A 22337-nucleotide genomic window follows, 5' to 3' on the forward strand; every position below is an offset into this window, starting at 1 on the left:
GCAGTGTGACCCTGTCTTTTATGTACTCCACAGCTCATTCTCTCTCTCTCACACACGCTGCACACACACACGCTGCACGCACGCACGCACGCACGCGCACACACATACACACTCACACAGCCATATTCATACAGGCCTTTCAATCAGCCTTTATCTACAGTCACACGCACACGCACATACACACACACACACACACACACACACACACACACACACACACACACACACACACACACACACACACACACACACACACACACACACACACACACACACACACACACAATGAACCTTAACGAATCCACACACACACACACACACACACACACACACACACACACACACACACACACACACACACACACACACACACACACACACACACACGTCCTGACCCCTGTGACAGAGCGGAGGAGAGGTATAGGGACCTGGCAGATAGAAGGAGGATAGAGGAATAAAGGGGAGGTAATGAAGAGAGGCAGATTGTCTGGATGGAGGGATGAGGAGAGAAGAGGGGAGTCAGAGAGGAGGAGGGATGGATGGAGGGATGATAGAGAGAATAGGGGAGTCATAGAGGAGGAGGGATGGATGGAGGGATGATAGAGAGGAGAAGAGGGGAATCAGAGAGGAGGAGGGATGGATGGAGGGATGATAGAGGAGAGAAGAGGGGAGTCAGAGAGGAGGAGGGATGGATGGAGGGATGATAGAGGAGAGAAGAGGGGAGTCAGAGAGGAGGAGGGATGGATGGAGGGATGATAGAGAGGAGAAGAGGGGAGTCAGAGAGGAGGAGGGATGGATGGAGGGATGATAGAGGAGAGAAGAGGGGAGTCAGAGAGGAGGAGGGATGGATGGAGGGATGATAGAGGAGAGAAGAGGGGAGTCAGAGAGGAGGAGGGATGGATGGAGGGATGATAGAGGAGAGAAGAGGGGAGTCAGAGAGGAGGAGGGATGGATGGAGGGATGATAGAGGAGAGAAGAGGGGAGTCAGAGAGGAGGAGGGATGGATGGAGGGATGATAGAGGAGAGAAGAGGGGAGTCAGAGAGGAGGAGGGATGGATGGAGGGATGATAGAGGAGAGAAGAGGGGAGTCAGAGAGGAGGAGGGAAGGATGGAGGGATGATAGAGAGAAGAAGAGGGGAGTCATAGAGGAGGAGGGATGGATGGAGGGATGATAGAGAGAAGAGGGGAGTCAGAGAGGAGGAGGGATGGATGGAGGGATGATAGAGGAGAGAAGAGGGGAGTCAGAGAGGAGGGATGGATGGAGGGATGATAGAGGAGAGGAGAGGGGAGTCAGAGAGGAGGAGGGATGGATGGAGGGATGATAGAGGAGAGGAGAGGGGAGTCAGAGAGGAGGAGGGATGGATGGAGGGATGATAGAGGAGAGAAGAGGGGAGTCAGAGAGGAGGGATGGATGGAGGGATGATAGAGGAGAGGAGAGGGGAGTCATAGAGGAGGAGGGATGGATGGAGGGATGATAGAGAGGAGAAGAGGGGAGTCAGAGAGGAGGGATGGATGGATGGAGGGATGATAGAGAGAAGAGGGGAGTCAGAGAGGAGGAGGGATGGATGGAGGGATGATAGAGAGAAGAAGAGGGGAGTCAGAGAGGAGGAGGGATGGATGGAGGGATGATAGAGGAGAGAAGAGGGGAGTCAGAGAGGAGGAGGGAAGGATGGAGGGATGATAGAGAGAAGAAGAGGGGAGTCATAGAGGAGGAGGGATGGATGGAGGGATGATAGAGAGAAGAGGGGAGTCAGAGAGGAGGAGGGATGGATGGAGGGATGATAGAGGAGAGAAGAGGGGAGTCAGAGAGGAGGGATGGATGGAGGGATGATAGAGGAGAGGAGAGGGGAGTCAGAGAGGAGGAGGGATGGATGGAGGGATGATAGAGGAGAGGAGAGGGGAGTCAGAGAGGAGGAGGGATGGATGGAGGGATGATAGAGGAGAGAAGAGGGGAGTCAGAGAGGAGGGATGGATGGAGGGATGATAGAGGAGAGGAGAGGGGAGTCATAGAGGAGGAGGGATGGATGGAGGGATGATAGAGAGGAGAAGAGGGGAGTCAGAGAGGAGGGATGGATGGATGGAGGGATGATAGAGAGAAGAGGGGAGTCAGAGAGGAGGAGGGATGGATGGAGGGATGATAGAGAGGAGAAGAGGGGAGTCAGAGAGGAGGAGGGATGGATGGAGGGATGATAGAGGAGAGGAGAGGGGAGTCAGAGAGGAGGGATGGATGGATGGAGGGATGATAGAGAGAAGAGGGGAGTCAGAGAGGAGGAGGGATGGATGGAGGGATGATAGAGAGGAGAAGAGGGGAGTCAGAGAGGAGGAGGGATGGATGGAGGGATGATAGAGAGCCCAGTCAAGGAGGTGGGAACCATTTGAACAACGTTTTGCCCTTGTGGGTCTTCGTCCTGGGTCGTCTTCTCGAAACGTCGTTCAAATAAAGAAATGTCTGTATTGTTTACGACAGTCAGTCACCCATATTTGATACAGTCTGTTTCTAGACCTATAACCTCTTAGACTTAGACTTACTTCAATGTAAGTCCAACGTAAAGCCTTTCAACTTTACATTGGAGTGTTATAAAAATGAATTAACATTTTTAATGAATACATATATTATTATTAAGTAACATTAACTTTTATGAAATAATTATGAACTATAGAGATATCAGAACCTGGGGAACATGAATCTCTCAAGAACAGATTCTGAGCTGGCGCTGTTTTTCCCTTCTTTGCCGATGGGGTCCCAGATTGGGGGAACGTAGGTATACGGTCCCATATTGCACTCTGGGTGTTGCCAGCCAGTGTATGAGAGTGACTGTGGGATGGGACTTCCAGAGGAAGTGATGTTGCGTTCTTTCCTGTTACGTTGGTTAGAGAGTGATGCTACATGCTGCCTGGTATTAAGTGGTTATTGGAGAATAAAGCCAATGCAATTTACCGTGAATTATGTCCCGATTACGTCTCCACCCACGGCCATTTGCGTACTCCTTTATCGGTGCCCACTCGTAATAGCCTCGCGGCTCCACAGGTTGACAAGCACTGCTATACGGTGTTGTTTATTTTTCGTCCCTGGAGGAGGAAACGCGTCATGGACACTGATGACACTGTGTGTGCGTAATAACGAAGGGAGCAGAGAGAGAGAGATTGGCCACCAGGACGAGAGGGAACACGCACGAACGCACGCACGCATGCACGCACGCACACACGCACGCACGCATGCACACACACACACACACACAGTGGGTTAATAACACTCTCTATCTCTAACTCTTCATCCCTCTATCCATCCATCCCTCCGTCCCTACAGCCATCTCTCCTCTCGTCCTTTTTTTTCTGCTGGCGTTTGCTGGTCAGCAATAATCAAAAACCACTTTCTGGGGGTCGGATTAGTTTAGCCCCCCTCCCCCTCCTCAAGCTTAGCCCAGTGGACCAGGGAGAGGTGTGTGTGTGTGTGTGTGTGTGTGTGTGTGTGTGTGTGTGTGTGTGTGTGTGTGTGTGTGTGTGTGTGTGTGTGTGTGTGTGTGTGTGTGTGTGTGTGTGTGTGTGTGTGTGTGTGTACGTGCGTGCGTGCGTGTGTTGCAGGGGCATGGAGGGTAGCCTACATTATGTGATTCTTTGCGCTGCATAGCTGCATATATGTTTTTTCTGTGTGCCCACATTCGGACACTGTGTGTGTGTGTGTGTGTGTGTGTGTGTGTGTGTGTGTGTGTGTGTGTGTGTGTGTGTGTGTGTGTGTGTGTGTGTGTGTGTGTGTGTGTGTGCACATGCGCAAAGACAATGGGAGGGTATGTACTAGTGTGTTAGTGTGTGCAGCATCATGTGTTCCATGGGGTAAATGTGTTTATGCGTTTGTGGAGAGTGTACATCTGTGTTGTCATGAGACGGTTGTGTGTGTGTGTGTGTGTGTGTGTGTGTGTGTGTGTGTGTGTGTGTGTGTGTGTGTGTGTGTGTGTGTGTGTGTGTGTGTGTGTGTGTGTGTGTGTGTGTGTGTGTTGGGGGGGGTATAACATTTGGATTGGAGGCAGGGGGAGGGACTGCACACGCGTGTGCGTGCAGTGTGTGTGTGTGTGTGTGTGTGTGTGTGGGGGTTCTTATCAGGACTCTGCCTCTGGAACCACATGGAGGAGAGATTGCTGCTCACACACACACACACACACACACACACACGCACACACACACACACGCACACACCCTGTTTAACAAAAGGGTCTGGCAGTAATGTGATAATGCTAGGTTTAGCAGTTAGCTAGTTAATGCAGGATGGCTTGTGGTGGATGGCGACTGAATAATGTCTTTTCACTAGTGCTGTAAAGTAACTAACTACTCAAGTACTGTACTTAAGTACAATTTAGATGTATTTTTTACTGGAGTATTTCCAATTTTCACTACATCTCAGAGGCAAATATTGTACTTTTACTCCACTATAATTATTTGGAATGGGACATTCTGCATAATGAGCACTTTTTACTTTTGGTACGTTAAGTACATTTTACTTTTACTCAAGTAAATTCTTAATTCCTGACTTTGACTTGACCTGAGTATTTCTACAATGCAGTACTGCTGCTTTTACTTAAGTAAAACATTACTACATACTTTCTCCACCACTGCTTTTCGCATCTCCATCTCAATCAATCAATTAACTATAACCAAAAGACACACTTCTTGTCTAGCTGCAGCCCTAATTTAATCATGTAAAAAGAGACCCTTGGTTGTACGGCTATACATCCTGTAAATAAGATAAGAGAGACCCTACTGTTGTGCTGTTTGTGAAACAAGCTTGTAAATATGTGGAAAGCACTTACTTGTACTGTAAATAAGATAAGAGCTGAGGGACCCTACGGCTGTGCCGTTTGTAAATGAGACCCTACGAGTGTGCTGTTTGTGTGTGGAACTAGCTTCTGAATCTTCTTTCTTGCCTTGATCTCCTAACGACCTAACCCCTCCCCCCCTCTCCTTCCCTTTCTTGTTTTCTTGGAAAAATAACACAATGGGAACTATGCACAAAAACTGAATTACACACACTTTTTTTCTTGTTAAAACTGTGATGTGACAATAACGATGATTCTGGTTCTATGTCAACCTCATAGAGAAGCACAAACACTCCCACACATTGTCGTGGTCTTCTGGTTCTATGTCAACCTCATAGAGAAGCACAAACACTCCCACACATTGTCGTGGTCTTCTGGTTCTATATCAACCTCATAGAGAAGCACAAACACTCCCACACATTGTCGTGGTCTTCTGGTTCTATGTCAACCTCATAGAGAAGCACAAACACTCCCACACATTGTCGTGGTCTTCTGGTTCTATGTCAACCTCATAGAGAAGCACAAACACTCCCACACATTGCCGTGGTCTATACCTTGATCTCAGAAGGTGACAGTTTCTCTATCCGTCGGCCCATCTCTGGAGAGCCCTGGTTCTTCCTGTTGAGGTAGACCACGCCCACTTGGCTCTGCTCCAGGAAGGACATCAGCAGCAGCCTATCAGTGAGCACAGCTGGGAATGACATCATCGCACAGGTCACTGAATGAAAGAACGGAGCTGCTATAGCCTCATTTATACTATATATATATGTATATTTAGCCTCATTTATACTATATATATGTATATTTAGCCTCATTTATACTATATATATGTATATTTACACACACTGAGGATAGAAGCTCACACGTTGTGAGCTTGTAGAGCGGCTCTTTTTGGTGAAAGACACCAGCGCACCAAGTACAACTCTTGAGTATCAAAGACATCAACACAAAATATAGGGCAGAAACCTTGTATCTTATTATCGTTATTCCTACTATTTATGGGTTCTTTTCGCATATGGATAGCCTACTTCGTCATACAACATATAATATAGCCAATCTACGAGGCCACAACGTGTCTGCATGCGATGTGTTTTGAATTGTAGGTCGCGACCCCTCGGGGGGGGGGGTCGCCAAATTATTTTGGGGGGTCCCCAAACTATTTTTTTTGTTTTTAATCTTTTTATTTATTTATTTTGCAACTGAATGGCTGGAAGATGGAAATGAAGAGTTTACATAGTATACATAGTATATTCATAAACTTTCCTTAAAGGTATATTCAGTGATTTCACTTAATTCAAATATCACTTATTTTTTCAATTTTTTTGGATAATCCTCCCTACTATAAAGTGTGCTGACCATATAAGGAGTTCCTCCCTGTCCCCAGTGAGCCCCTGGGGTCAAAAAACCCTAGTTTCAGATTGGGCTTTGGGTGGCAAAGCTTTCATCCAATCTGGATGAGGGGCCTTCCTCCAATCATGATCGAGTGGGGCGGGCCTTGGTGTGTGTGCTGTTGGTCTGTTGTACTTCCCTCAGTGTAGAGCGTGTGCATGTGCACATCTTGTTACCAGGGCGGACCGTTTTATTTCTCCAAATCACCCAAATCACTGAATGCTCCTTTAATGATTATATCTGGTTTCAGTATTCATATGATTTTCTCTATTATAAGGTTATTTTTGCAGTCAGTTTGTATTGGGGGTGGGGAGGGGGTGCCGGGCGGGGGTCGCGAGACATGGCCAAAGCATTTCCGGGGGTCCCCAGGCAAAAAGGTTGAGAACCCCTGTACTACAGTACAATAAGTAAATGCATAAACAGAGCAGTTTAACATTTCAACTCCGCTCTCTCTCTCTCTCTCTCTCTCTCTCTCTCTCTCTCTCTCTCTCCTGTCAGTCTACAGTGGGCTTGGAGGCCTTCCTCTCACTGTGGAAAAACATCACTTGATCCCGTTTCGACTCTTCAGGAGCCGCAGCGGAAACGCCGATTAGCAATTAAGCTCCTCTCGTTCAAATTAATCTGTTTATGAAGCCAATTAAACAGACTAGGTGTTGGGGGGAGGGGGGGGAATTACACATGTCTCTCAGATAGTCTGCATTGAGTCGAGCGAGTGAGGGTGCACTCCCCCAGATTCAGAAATCTAACCGGCAATTAACCATGGCGTGTATGTGCGCGCGAGCATGTGTGTGTGTGTGTGTGCGTGCGTGCGTGCGTGCGTGCGTGCGTGCGCGTGCGTGCGTGTGTGTGTGTGTGTGTGTGTATTTATAGATGCTTGTGAGCATGTTGGTATAATTATGTTTTCTGATGCACTCTGTTGTGTGAAAACGTTGGAATTAATATGCAAATATTCATTAGGGAAGTGAAGTGTTACTGGGGGGGGAAGAAAGCAGGAAAACTAGCAGAAATTTAAATCAGGTCAATTGAACAAGAGCAATCCACACGTTGAAGTTGAATTATAAAGATCAAAATGTATTAATCATAACCAAGTACAGCCAGTAACAATGCTGGGCTTTAACCAATTCTGGACGGGAACCCCGTTTGGTGTTTTAAGCATTATGTTATACTTTAGCTGTTGAAAAATAGCCGATCTACAAGCTACGAGCTTGTACATCTGCTATTTGTTTTCAAGCGTGAAAATGTGCCGCAAATCTTTGAATATATATTCTTTTAGAGCGAATGTTTTTAACTCATATCTTTGCTTCTGGGGGGGTCCCTGAAACAACATATTTTGAGATGGGGGTCGGGGCCAGTTATAACCTATTTTTGGGGTCCTTGACATGAACCACTGAATATAGTTAGAAACATTTCAGAAAACTGTCATGATTTAGAAGACATTTTATAGAATCTGGTCTCTAGTAGAATCTGTAATGTATGTGTGATAGATTACATATAGATCAGGTTAAAACGCAGTTTAAGTATTGATCTGGACGGGTGTCTATAAACAGGATTAGGCCTAATCCCATTCAGGCTCAGGTTAAAGAAGTGGATATGAAACCAGGCTGCTGGGGCAATCTGGGAGCAGGTGCTTGATTTGGGATTAAGAGAGGACAACCCCCCCCCCCCCCCCCCCCCCCCCCTATCCAAACCCACTCCCCCAATAACCCGGGCCTGTGCAGGCTGATATTCGGTATATAACGCACGCACACACACACACACAGTCACACACACACACACACACACACACACACACACACACACACACACACACACACACACACACACACACACACACACACACACACACACACACACACGCACACAAATCCATTTACTGCTGTCTCCTCGGCTGCATGTTGACATAAGGGGCCAATGAGCTTAACCAAAGGATATTTAAAACATGGGCCAATGAAAGAGACTTATGTAAAATCACTTATGGGACGCTTAATGGTGGAGCATATGTGCTGCTTGGTGCTGCTGACCGCCAAAAGGCAGCCTATATATGACACGGCTGCCGTATGTTAAGTGGTCAGATGGGTGGGCCGCGAATGCTTTCACGATTTTCAAGTGGGCCCTGATGCAGAAAAGCTTGAGAAGGACTACTGTATGACACATTGAGCGTAAGAGCCATGTGTATTGTGTAATGTAATGCTTGTTGGGATGTGATGCAACCAGGGCCTGAGTTGGACACAGGAAAGGGTTTAACCCATTTTGGGCCGGGAACCCCTTTTGTTTTTGTTTTAAACATTATGTTATAATTTAGCTATTGGAAAATAGCAGATCTACAAGCTCATAGCGCGCCACCGAGTGGCGCGCTACGAGCTTGTAGGTCTGCTATTTTTGAAAAGTCGTTAAAATGTGCCTCAAATCTTTCCGAAAATTGTCATGATTTAGAAAACATTTTTTTTAAATTTCGACGTCAGGCCTGAATAGGTTAACTAAGAGGAGATGGAGGATTTTGAGTGAGAGAGCGATAGAGAGACCGCCACCAGTGTTCTCTTTCTCTTAGTGTGAACTGTGAATCACCTGTAACTGTATGTTTTGGTCTGTTTTTGTACAAAGACAAATACTGTGCCCTACAAACTGGCAGGCTGTTCTAAATGTTTTGACCCATAGTGACCAAAACACGCCTCAACATACATTTTGTTTAGATATTTGTAGCTTGCTATTGGAGGTTCCAAGCCGAGACTCTGCAAAGTGCATTACATGAAAGCAAATCTTTCACCTGTGAGGTGCTTTTACTATACGTGTCGGGGGGATGTCAGTAGCTGTGTACTGTAGCAATGTTCTCAAGGTGATAACATGCACATTTTGTAACACTGCAAACATGTAACTTAAACTTGAGTTACAACTTCTCTCTACACCAAATCTCTTTGGCAAAAATAGCTACAAATCTACAAATTTGACGTGTTTGAGCTCGCAGATCTGCTACTTTTGGTGAATGTTCCCCTCACAATAGGCATGCTGGGGTTAAAATATTAACCCCAAGATTCCTGGCCTGCTGTTTAACTTTAACCGGTGTGCACACACACACATGCGCACACACATGCGTGCACACACACACACACACACACACACACACACACACACACACACACACACACACACACACACACACACACACACACACACACACACACACACACACACACACACACACACACACACACACACACACACACACACACACACACACACACACACACACACACACACACACACAAATAGAGTCCCTCCAAAGACCTCTCACAACAATTACTCTGATAATTAGTGCCTCTGAGGCTTTCAATAGCGCTCAGTGGGAGGTGAGTGGGTGTGTGTACCCAGGTGTGTGCGTGCACAAATGTGCACGTGTCGTGAGGTGTGTCTGTGAATCTGTGTGTGTGCGTGCGTCAGTGTGTGTTGGTGAGAGAGACAACAGATCTACAAGCTCAGAATCAGAACGCATCGCATCATGCCACATTGTGAGCTTGTAGATCTGCTATTTTCACTACTTTTGTTACTCTTGTATGATGAAGTAGGCGGGCATTCATTTACCAAAAACAAAAGTAGAGATATGTTGATACGAGGTTTCTGCCCGAACAGCGACGATGTGTACTGTGTTCGCTTGGATGTTTGCCCTTGCGTGGGCATGTGGGTGCCCAGCCTGTGATTGTGTGAGTGTGTGTAGACAGCATCTGTGCGTGTCTAGGCACAAACACACATGTGCCGCCTATGACCTATCACGCCTCTATACGCATGAGTGTGCGTCCGTCGTTAAATGTGTGTGCGCACATGCACGACCCGAGCACGCCATGGGGGCTTTATTATCACGCGTCCTGAGACCCCCATGGGGTGGAGGAGAGAGGCCGGCGCTACGAAGAAATAATTGATACAGAAAGAAAGAAATAATTAGCAGATTTGGACCTGCATTCATGTCCCTGTTATTCTGTCCTCTCAGAGCTGAGAGAGAGAGAGAGAGAGAAGAGAGAGAGAGAGAGAGAGAGAGAGAGAGAGAGGGAGAGTCGCCAGATTTTGTGATAGAAACAAGCTTTGTGATAAAGCAAACAAGCCCAAAAGTAGCGACTATAGTCACATGATCACACACACAAACTTAGAATAGAATTAAATCACTTAACCTCATATGGATCAGCTATTTGAAAACACCAGATCTACATCTCTTGTAGATCTGTCATTTGAGAAACACTGGTTTAAAGGGGAATACCACTCATTTTCAACATTTAACTATGTCATTAATATACCTTAGAGTTGTGTGGAAAAAAAAGTCCGCCGCTTCTGTTTAGCCTAGAACTGGAGGTCTAGAACTTCGGGGTCATGTGATCACAAAGGTGTACTCTTTGGCTGCAGAGTACACCCAAATTACCCCCCCCCCCCCCCCCTCATACACACACACACAGAAAAATAAAACCGCAACCCTGCAGACCCGCTAACCTGACTCCGCCAGATGGGGCAGCAGAGAGTACACTGGCTTCCCCCCCTCCTGCTCCCATCTGGGAACTCTCAGGCAGACTCGATGCTCCGGCCACCAAACGGCCTGGCCAATCAGCGGCAGCTAGAGGCGGGATCAAGGCAGGACTGTGTATGCCTTGATCCCGCCTCAACCCAGTGTACTCTCTGCTGCCCCATCTGGCGGAGTCAGGTTACAGACCCGCAGCACCTACCAATATCTACAAGCAATGTAGAGAAAAATAAGTCCAGAGTCAGACAGACTTGGCAACACTAGAGAGAGAGAGAGAGAGAGACAGAGAGAGAGGATGAGGAGAGGGGGGGGGGGGGGGGGGGGGGGGTAGGGGTTGCTCCCTGGAGGAAAGAAGGATGGAGGGATAGTGGAGAAAAACACTGATGGATGCTCTTAGGGGTTAGATGCTCTTAGGGGAGGCCCCTGGACACACGCAGCACAAAAGGATTTAGCCGCAATTAGCGAGGTGAGCTGCACAAGCTCACCTGTGGCACCTGGATGTGTGTGTGTGTGTGTGTGTGTGTGTGTGTGTGTGTGTGTGTGTGTGTGTGTGTGTGTGTGTGTGTGTGTGTGTGTGTGTGTGTGTGTGTGTGTGTGTGTGTGTGTGTGTGTGTGTGTGTGTGTGTGTGTGAAAGAGAGAGAGAGAGAGAGAGTGGAGGGCAAATTGGTACATGTGCATGGGAAAGAGGGAGAGCGAGTGTGGGAGAAATGTGTGCGTGAGAGAGAGTGTGGTGTGTGAGTGTGTGTAGTAGGCCTAAGTAGTACTGCTTTAACTTCCATAAATGTACCTAAACCCAGTCATAAGTGTGTGTGCGTGCGTGCGTGCGTGCGTGCGTGACTAACCATCAGTGACAGTGTTGGCAGGTAGCCGTCCCACTAGTGTCCGGTCAACACACACTCTGTCCAGCTGGGATCCACTTAGGGTAAGGGTCACAAGTACACCGTTGCTCAGCACCAACTGGAGGGGGAATATGCACACGCACACGCACACACGCACACGCACGCACACACACACACACACACACACACACACACACACACACACACACACACACACACACACACACACACACACACACACACACACACACACACACACACACACACACACACACACATTGTGTCATTACCATTGTGGATATATTTAATTTCCAACCCTGCAGCCGGGTCACAGACCTGTGACCTTTCCCTGACCTTAAGCTAATTCTAACTGTAACACTATACACTTCAGCCCTAATCACTATACAGAACCTTCTCTTTTTGGACTTGGACTTAATTGCTCTATAGACTTGGTAAACTGGACCGGAGTCCATGGGCGTCACACCCATATGGTGAGTACGACGCCACACCCCCACTCTCACAGATCTGTGATGTCATCCCCACCACTTTGACTGGATGTTTTTGTTGTTTTTTGAGTGGTGTAAACCACTCCTACAACTGGCTTTGTTAGTCTGTCTGTCTGTCTGTCTGTCTGTGCAGAAAAAATTAGCATGGTTGCTACGGTCACCCAGTTCACCCGGGTGTGATTTCATTACGTCAGACATTACGTCAGACCACAGCTGATCAGGCTATATAAGACCTTACACCACTCAGTTCACACGGGTGTGATTTTTTAAAACACACACAGAAAAGCCCCGCTGTGATAAGATTGCGCACACATGCACGCGAATGCACACAAATCCCCTCCCCCACCTTCAGATACCTGGCCTATGACACCCCTGCCGGGGTCCCTCTCTGTACTTGGACAGATCTCTTTTGCGATTGCGTTGTGAACTCGTAGATCTTCTCTTTTTTGGCTGATGTTCCCACAGGAATATGGATGCTGAGGTTCAAGTGGTTAACATTCAAATACTGTACATATTGTACATACAGTGAGATTTTGTCTGGCCATCCCTTTAGAAAGAAGAGACACCTTCGGCTGGGTGTCCAACCCTCGTCAGGTCAGACCAGGGTCAGAGCAGAGCAGAAGGTTGGCAGGGTGAGCCTGTACACTCCCTGACTGACTGGCCTGAAAAGCAATGTTTATGGATAGAGTATGTATGGTTTTATATATGCTGACAGGGGTGTGTGTGCGTGCGACGTGCACGCGCGTGCATACGTACGTACCTGGCAACAGTACTTGCTCTTCCATCTGGTGTGAACACATGCATTGGTCTGCAACAGTTCCTGAACGAGATGGATAGATACATAGAGATAGAGAGACAGACAGAGACAGAGTTAGAGAGCAGGAAAGAAGGGATGTTAAGTGTGTGTGTGTGTGTGTGTGTGTGTGTGTGTGTGTGTGTGTGTGTGTGTGTGTGTGTGTGTGTGTGTGTGTGTGTGTGTGTGTGTGTGTGTGTGTGTGTGTGTGTGTGTGTGTGCGCGCGTGTGTGGCTGTGTGCGTGCGTGCGTGCGTGCGTGCGTGCGTGCGTGCGTGGCGTGTCGTGCGTGCGTGTGTGAGAGAGCGAGAGTGAGAGAGAGAGCAAGAGAGAGGGAACAGGGTCACTCATTCCTACTGCATTCCAAACACAGCTGGGGCAATCAGAGTGGAGGGCAGAAGGAGAGGAGAGGAGAGGGTATGTTTCTAGTGAAGGGCGGCAAACAGCCATCGTCAGGCCCTCTGAAAACAAAGCTAGCTCTGTGCTGCTACAAGGAGGGAGTTGGGGTGGGGAGGTGGGCTGAGGAGACATGGAAGGAGGAAGGATGGAGGGAGGGAAGCAGAGAAACAACCAACCTGTGGCCCCCTGATCCCCTCAAATATCCCCCTCGATGACAGAGCACGGCCAAAAGAGAGGTGATGAGAGAGGGGAGCAGAAAGAGAATGAGAGAGAGAAAGAAAGAGAAGAGGGCGAGAGATGAGATGAGAGAGAGAGGCACGGGCAGACCAGGGAGAAAGGGAAGAGAGAGAGAATGCCCCTATTTGTTAATCAATCGGCCGTTTCGGAAAAAGGGAAAACTCCAGAAAAAGAGAATCCCCCGAGGGGAGAGGGAGGAGGAGGAGGAGGGAGGGATGGAGAAGGTGAGGAAGGAAGAGATGGTGGTGGTACTACTGGGGTTACCTTACCTCCAGCTCCTTCAGCGAATCGCGGAGCTTCTCCGGACGTCGGTTCCTGGGGGTCCACGCATACCCTCGAGCTACGGAGAGAGGAAGGTGAAACATACAGGAGGTAAAGGCGTAGATTGTGTGAATGTAACTGTTACACAGAAGGTCACACAGGCAAAAGTTCTCAGTGCTAATGTATATAGTGTATACGCGAGGGAGGGTTCATTTGATTACATTTGGTACATTGTCATAGTTACAAATAGATATATTTACACTGATGATTTATTGTGTAGGATCGCAGAAATTAAGGAACAATAAACTCAGTGGAATTCCGAGAAGAAGAAAAACAAATCCATAAAATTCCACTTCTAAAGTGCAGTACTTAGTTGGAAGAAAGCCTAAATAGTATAGGCTATACTTTAATCTCCATGACACTTTATGTACTGTAGGTTTAGAGTTGTGTTTCAGAGACATTTCCAGTGTGAGATCCATGCCACCACGTTGGATATACTTTTAGGAAGACAAAAGAGGCAAGAATACTGCAGTTCAGTGCAGTATATTATTTTGTTAACGAGCCTCCAAAATGGCTGCAGTTGTACAATTAAGTCACTCTGGATGATATATCTGCTCAATACCTAAATTGTAAATTGACTACGTAATATTTCAGGATGCATATAGCCATATACAGCCAGGTATAGTAACAGCTGACCTACATCCATTTTGGAACCCTCCCCATGTTTTTTTTTGGCAACACCTTAGCTCTGTTGTCTGTTAATTAACTGTGATTCCCAGACTTTGTTTGAAACAAAGCCATGGTCGTAACACTGCAAAACGAATGCTGCAGGGTGTTTAAAATGCAGTAACCTATACATTGCCGGTACATTTCCGGTGCCTGGGTCATTTTGTTGTTAGTGTCGGTGTTATGATTCATGGCCTCAGCTGCTTGACTCAGTGACATAACATTTATCTGCATGAGCATATTGATAACCATGACATGATGATAGTCTACTACTGTATGGGACTGACTGTAGTGCAATATGATATGAGATGCATGTGTGTTCCTGCTCATTCTGTTCTTATCATGGTTTCCATAATAATCAATAATAAACAGTCGGGGGTAGACACTCGTTACTAAAATAGTGTTTAGAGAAGTTGCCATGTGGAAAGGTTGTGAAACATATACCAGTGAAAGATTGTATTAAAGGACCACTTCACCACTTTTCAACCTATCTTCATATAATTGGTCCTTACTAATGTTCATGATAAAATACCACCAATTTTTTCCTACTTGGTCTGTGTCTCATAGGAGGGCTGTGGGCAGTTCAGAAACCCGTCCACCAGTGACATCATCGTAAAACAAGATTAAAAAAAAATATATATATCATTTTTATTATCGTGAGTCGATTCCATTATCGCATTGCAACTTTTCAGGAATAGAAAGCCTGCAGTTTCTATTAGCTTGGATTCCCCATCGATGATGTCACTGGTGGACTGGTTTCTGAACTGCCCACAGTCCTTCTATGAGACACAGACCGAGTAGAAAACAATTGTGGCATTTTATCATGCCCTGAAGAAGGCATTTTGTTTGCCAAAACGTTGGTGACCCAATAAAAAAAGTATTTTTTTGCATTGTGACTACGAGCTGTGCGACCGTGGTCAGCACCTCCCCACTATTGGTGTGCACTCCTACCTTTTTGTTTGCTTTGGCATTTTATCATTAGTGAGGACCAATTATAATTATGAAGATAGGTTGAAAAGTGGTGAAGTGGTACTTTAATTAAAAAAAATCTCACACATGTGTGACGTGAGGGGCGCTCTTATCATCATACATCATCACATTCCGGGCCAACCACAATTAGCGTCCCCACTTCTCAGCGGCCAATCACATTGGCATCCTCACTTTTCTATCCTCAATACGTACATTGATCAGCCAATCATTGCTATGGGCCCTGGGGTACACATAAACAGACAAAGCTGGACATAGGAGGTTAGCGCCCCTCAAAAAGTTACACAGTATAACATTAAACAACGCAGGACCCGATTTCACTGCATCTGCGTTCAAAAACATTGATAACATTAAAAATTTCACTGCATCTGCGTTCAAAAACATTGATAACATTAAAAATGATTTAACCATTTCTTAACTTTATCACCGTTGTCAACATTAAAGATGCTATAAGCAATAATATGTCAAAATTTTAATTACTTTTTTCATTTAAAAAAATGTGGTATTCAGACAGCCAATGGTATAGAACGCTTCCAAAAAAAAGAGTCTCTGTGACACATCTAGGGGCCGCAATCTGCGTTCAAAGATGTTCCTAGAAGCTTTGTCATTGGTCGAAAAAAACATGGTCGCAATGACTAACCAATCAGGAAGTAGACAGGCAAATCGACCAATGACAAAGCTTCTAGGAAAATCTTTGAATGCAGATTGCGGCCCTTAGATGTGTCACAGAGACTACATTTTTTGGGGGAGCATTCTACCCATTGCTGGCTGTCTGAATACCAACAAAAAAAAAGGTAATTAAAATGTTGACATATTATTGCTTATAGCAGCTTTAAAGGAGCATTCAGTGATTTGGGTGATTTGGAAAAAAAACCGGTCCACCCGGTAACAAGATGTGCACATGCACACGCTCTACAGTGGGGGAAGTACAACAGACCAACAGCACGTGCACCAAGGCCTGCCCCACTCGATCATGATTGGAGGAAGGCCCCTCTCATCCTGATTGGATGAAGGCTTTGCCACCCAAAGCCCAAACCGAAACTAGGGTTTTTTGACCCCAGGGGTTAACTGGGGACAGGGAGGAACTCCTTATATGGTCAGCACACTTTCTAGTAGGGAGGATTATCCAAAAAATAAGAAAGAATAAGTGATATTTGAATTAAGTGCAATCACTGAATATACCTTTAAGTGTGCGTGCATTCGCACTGTATATCACGCACAGAAAAAAAGGGAAGCATGTCCTGTGTTAAAAAATCTCTTTCTAAAACACATTCCAGCTGCCTGAGAGGAAAAAGTATTTCTACTGCAGGCCACTTTTGCTGTGCCGCTGCAATCTCTCAAGCACAACCTCACGGTCAGCATAGCATACAGTATCTGACACGCGCCACTCCAAGTCCCCCCCCCCCCCCCCCCCGGCCCCCATACACATTAATTTCCCAGTCCTCCCTCTCTCCCTCCACTCTCTCATTCGCTCCCTGGTGGAGAAATTGGGGAGAGAGAGAGAGAGAGAGAGACAGAGATGTGAAGAAAACAGAAAACATAGTTAATTGAATTTCTCGATCTGCCTCTCTCCATGCACGTACGTGAACTTCCTTTTTCGAGACGGGGCAATCGTTTTTCTATCTGTTTATTCTGACCGCCCCTCCTTCACCCATCCCACCCAACCCCCCCATACTCTTCATCTGTTTTTGAAATGAACCATTAAGGAAACAGGCTCTCCATTAAGAAAAGAGTGGAAGGACGAGGCAAACAGATGCATGCAAATGAGCGTGTGGAGGGAGGCGGTAGTGAGAAAGAGAGAGGGAGGGGTGGAGAGAGAGAGGGAGGGAGGAGGGCAGGGGGACGCGTGTTTGTCTCCTGATAAGGGTGTTTGTATTCCCCTCCTGGGAGAGAGAGAGAGAGAGTGTTGGGGGCGAAGAGGGGAGGGAGAGAGGGAGACAGAGAGAGAGAGAGGGAGAGGAGGAAGGGAGCAAAAGAAAAAGACAACAAGGGCAAGAGACGAGAGAGACCGGGACAAAGCGAGAAAGAGGAAAAAGGGAGAGAGAGAGGGAGTATGGTGGTTGACTGACTGGGACAGTTATTTCTAGGATATGTCCATACGCTGGTATGATGATTAGACTCAAACGTACACTCGCACACATGCACATGCCTGCAGGCGCGCGCACGCACGCACGCACGCACGCACGCACGCACGCACGCACACACGCACGCACACGTGTGAATAAGATGAATATTATTTTTTGTCACTCAGTGTCTCTGCTGTGTCAGTGAACTTACCTTCAGTGAAATGCATTTTCTCTTTGTAAAAGTGCTGCTCCAGTGGATTGGCTGAAAAACATGCAAGTATCCGCCCATTAGAAGTGAAAGGGGTTGTTCTTCAAATAGCCCTGACCGTCCTGACGATCACATTCCTCAGACAGGAGACTCTGTCATGTTGCCCTCATGTCTTGTTGCCAGTTTTTCTTTTTAGAAATCATCATAAGGTGAAGCCAAAGGTATACATTTCCACATGGGCCTTTAACCACATGAACCCTAGCGTACCTATTCTGGGCAATAATATTTGGTATTGAGGGGGGGGGATGAGCAGACCAAGTATTGAGTCCTGTGACCCCAGTCAACTATAAGTAACCTCAAACAGTAATAAAGTAAAACAAAAGTTAGCAAACTCAAACTGGCATAAAAGTTTGCATGCCACAGTACAGAGCAACATAGCAGACCAAACCTGGATCTCAACCAACACCACAGCTCATACAGGCCACATTTGAACTCCATCTGCCCCATAACCTGGACTCCTAACCCAGTTGCCTCAGGCATAGGAAAGTGGCCTGCTTGGTAGCAAGGCCCACTGGCAGCAAGGCCCACTTTCAGGATTAGCAGAATTAATCAGATAAGGGCAGTGAGGGGCCAGACAGGCCTAAACATGGGCACCTGCTCAGGGGCAGGCAGGCAGGCAGGGTGGGGAGAGGAGGGGAGGGCTGGATGGCTTAAGGGAACCCCCCAAGTCATTCAAATGAGGCTGGGACTCCCTCTTGTGGGGTGATCTGGAACTGGTCAGCTGACCTTTCATGTCAGTGGAGATGTACTGTACATAGATATGATAAATGTACTGAAAACTTAAAATCATGAATTGAACTAAAACAGTGGTTCTCAACCTTTCCTGCATCAGGACCCAAATCTCAAAAGCATTCGCGGCCCACCCACATAACCACATAACACGGCAGCCTTTCACATGTTACAGTAAGTGGTCAGATGGGTGGACCCGGTCGCATGCATTTTCAGAGAACATTGAGATCAACCAATCGATTGTCTTGGATCAATGAAACTAGGAAAGCGTTCCTTTTTGGTGTGTGCCAATAAAAAAGTGGAAATGTGAGTACTTTTCCATTTGGATACGAATTTAAATGTGCTACCTTTTGGGGATATTTTTAATATATTTTTTTGGCTTTTTCTGCCTTTATTGATAGGTTGAAAGTAGACTGACAGGAAATGGGGAGAGAGATGGGGGGGAAGACACACGGTAAAGGCCATGGGAATCAGAGTTGAACCCACGGCACGCCGTCAGGCTGGCTCAGCAGCCTAGGTGACCGGACGGTTGAGCTAACCATCCAGGCCTTAATTCCGACTTTTTGATGTATATTGCAGTTTGAGTCTAGCACTCTTTCACATATAGTAGGCTACACTTTAAGTTCTTCCATCCATCCATCCATCTTCAACCGCTTATCCGTAGTCGGGTCGCGGGGGCAACAGCTCCACCAGAGTGCTCCAGACTTCCCTCTCCAGAGCAACATTAGTGACTTCCTCCTGGGGGATTCCGAGACGTTCCAAGGCCAGTGAGTCGATGTGTTTCCTCCAACTGTGCCTTGGTCTGCCCCGGGGTCTCCTCCCAGTGGGACGTGCGTCGAGGACCTCCCTAGGGAGACGCCCGAGAGGCATCCTAACCAGATGCCCGAACCACCTAAGCTGGCTCCTTTCCAGGCGAAGGAGCAGCGGTTCTACTCAGAGTCTCTCTCGTGTGACTGAACTTCTCACCCTATCTCTAAGGGAGATGCCAGCCACCCGTCGAAGAAAACTCATTTCGGCCGCTTGTATTCGCGACCTTATTCTTTAAGTTTAAAGAATCAGACTTTAAGTTCTTGTTTAGCAGTATCGCAATGAAAAGGTTTCAAGAAAAAAATATCCTGACAATTTTGCATATTACCATGACATATTTTAATATCCATTTTACATTATCATTAAGATCTTAGTGTTTTGCCAATTATTTGGGGGCCCACTAGCAATATCCTCACGGGCCACAGGTTGAGAACCACTTGAAAGACCACGATGAAAAAAATCCATCTAAAATGCAAAGGACAAAGACGACGTCCTTCTCTGCAAACGGTCTGCCTCGTTCTCCATTCGCAACGCTGCAGCCAGGAACACTGTGGGGGCTCTTTGATGTCAGAAACTTGGAACATGTCCAAAGTATGAAAGACGCTCCACTCCAATGTGTCTTTCTTGTTAAACTCCGTGAAGTGGATGAAAAGCTTGTGACGCAATGATGAATGCGATGAACGAAAATCAGACAACAGATAATCCAATCTGATCTACATCTAATTAAATCCTGAATTTAGCATATCATTTTACGCCCTGTGCAAAATAAAATTAAAATGCCATCCTTTTGGACTGCATTCAGTAGAGTTCTATTAAGCACATGTTTTACTTCTAGTGTTACACGTGGAAAACAGCTGATCTACAAGCTCACAATGCATGGCACCGGTGACACGTTGTGAGCCTGAAGATCTGCCATTCTCGGCGCCCGACTCCCAGCGTACGACAAAGCCTGAATTAAGCATTATCCTACTGTATCTGTTCCCACACTCCCCCCTCCTTCCCTCTGTTCTGTTATCAACCCACGTTGTAGTTTTCACCAAATGAAAGAGTCTGGGGAGCGAGGGACTCGTCTCTCCACTGAAGACCGCAATGAAAAGAGAAGTTGTGTTGTTTTTTTTGGTAACGGGGAAAATGAGCCGAGTTTTAATGTTATTTTCTTCTAGAGCAGTGGTGGGAGGTCTCCTTTGCACCGTAAATGCAGAGGAAGCCCTGGTGTAGCGATTAGAGCCGTCACTAGCGACGTCTCCATTCCAATTGTCGGCGGGAATTTAAGTCGACTTCTGAAATATCCACAGACAAAAGCGGGCGGATTGGGAGCCGTTTTGCGCCAGATGGTCTGAAGTGGAGGGAAATAAGCTACCTGAACAACATAGAACAGCAACTGGCAAGCAACAGAACACCCTAGAGACGCATCTTCAAGAAACAGCTAGCCTATAGGAACCATTCATATTTTCCAACACACATACCCATCATAATTCACATTTGCTCATACAGAGCCGTGTGTGTGTGTGTGTGTGTGTGTGTGTGTGTATGTGTGTGTGTGTGTGTGTGTGTGTGTGTGTGTGTGTGTGTGTGTGTGTGCAATCTCACTGAACTGATCAGTGCCAAGGCCTTGTGCATGCTACCAGTATAAAGGCCAATGAAGTAAAGTCACATTTGTTCCCACATGCACATATACTGTATTTATTTCATCCGTTTTTAATGCATTTATATAACTTAACCCATTTTGACCTGAGATCAGATTCTAAAAATGTCTTCTACATCCTGACAGTTGGCGGTGGTGGCGCGCTATGAGCTTGTAGATCTGCTATTTTTCAATAGCTAAAGCATAACATAATGCTAACACCAAAAGGGGTTCCCGCCCCAAAATGGGTTAAATTGCATAATGGATGGAAGTCAAAGGCAGTGGGATCAGGTTGAAAACCATCCTCAATTATGGAGTCATACTGTACATCATAGATGGATCATAGCTGACTGTCAGGGACTGACATGATGGACTGGCCACATGAAGTCACAGATCCACACGGAAGCCACGGCATTATTAGCCCATTGGCTTAAACCAGATTCTAGAAATGTCTTCTAAATCATGAAATTATCAGTGGTGCTCAAACCTTTTCATGGCAAGGACCCCCAGAATGATCCGTTTCTTTTGCTACGGACCAAGCTCGTAGTAATAGACCTTGTAGATCTGCCACTTTTGAACAGATCAAGTTTAAAATAATGGTTCAAAGTTGTTCAAAGCTAAGCTGACATGGATGCATTCCAGGTCTTCTTCAACAATACTTGAGGGGAGATGTGATCTGGAACACGTGTTGGCCTGAGGTATACGTCTCTCTGTGATTTGAGACAATGTCAACCATTTAGAGGCCCTATCACTGTGGGCCCAGCAGCCTATAGGTCAATGACAACACCCACCCAAGGCTGCTGGATGAGATAAGCCCCATTCATACTTTGCTGCTGTCACTCGCCGAACATAGCAGATCTACAAGCTCATATCACAGCTTGTAGAGTTTGTAAATCTGCTATCTTCCATGTCCACATTTGGTTCCGTTTGCACACTCTCAGATTTACAGCATGTATGTCATTAAATATATGTGTGAATTGGGAATGGGAATAAACGTCAAGTTGAGTTGAGTGTGTTTTGTGACAAAGATGCATTTCTTTGCATGGATTTGGCTCGTTTTTGTAGCCCGGGAGCTTGAATATTGATAAGATGATGGTTGTTGTTGCAGGTCCCTGTACTACAATACGTAGCCATAGTTTTGCACTATAGGACAGAAACATATTCCACGATATGATCCGTCTTGATACCTGTGTCGGTTGTGCAAAGATGTGTGTCTGTACATGTGCATAGTACTGTACGTGTTTGCGTGGGTGATGAGTGCAGTGCTAGGAATGTGTGCATGTGTGTGTGTGTGTGTGTGTGCGTGCGTGCGTGCGTGTGCATGTGGGTGGGTGCCATAAACATACGTTATTAATAACCTTTGTGTGAGGTTGCATTTGTGCACGACACATATGTGCCTC

The 22337-nt window shown here is 46.5% G+C and overlaps 1 protein-coding gene across 1 annotated transcript in view; it reads right to left on the minus strand.

The window, feature by feature from the left end:
• wdpcp (WD repeat containing planar cell polarity effector) overlaps nt 1-22337 on the minus strand; it is a 112689-nt gene that overhangs the window by 55803 nt on the left and 34549 nt on the right. Inside the window, exons 4-8 of the mRNA XM_079513288.1 lie at nt 17721-17771; nt 13739-13809; nt 12802-12861; nt 11539-11653; nt 5363-5499 (exon numbers count right to left, since the gene is read on the minus strand). Of these exons, the coding sequence (XP_079369414.1) occupies nt 5363-5499; nt 11539-11653; nt 12802-12861; nt 13739-13809; nt 17721-17771 (434 nt within the window). The remainder of the gene's footprint in view (nt 1-5362; nt 5500-11538; nt 11654-12801; nt 12862-13738; nt 13810-17720; nt 17772-22337) is intronic.

Source organism: Electrona antarctica (assembly GCF_951216825.1).
Source record: "Electrona antarctica genome assembly, chromosome: 10".
Taxonomy (NCBI): Eukaryota; Metazoa; Chordata; class Actinopteri; order Myctophiformes; family Myctophidae; genus Electrona; species Electrona antarctica.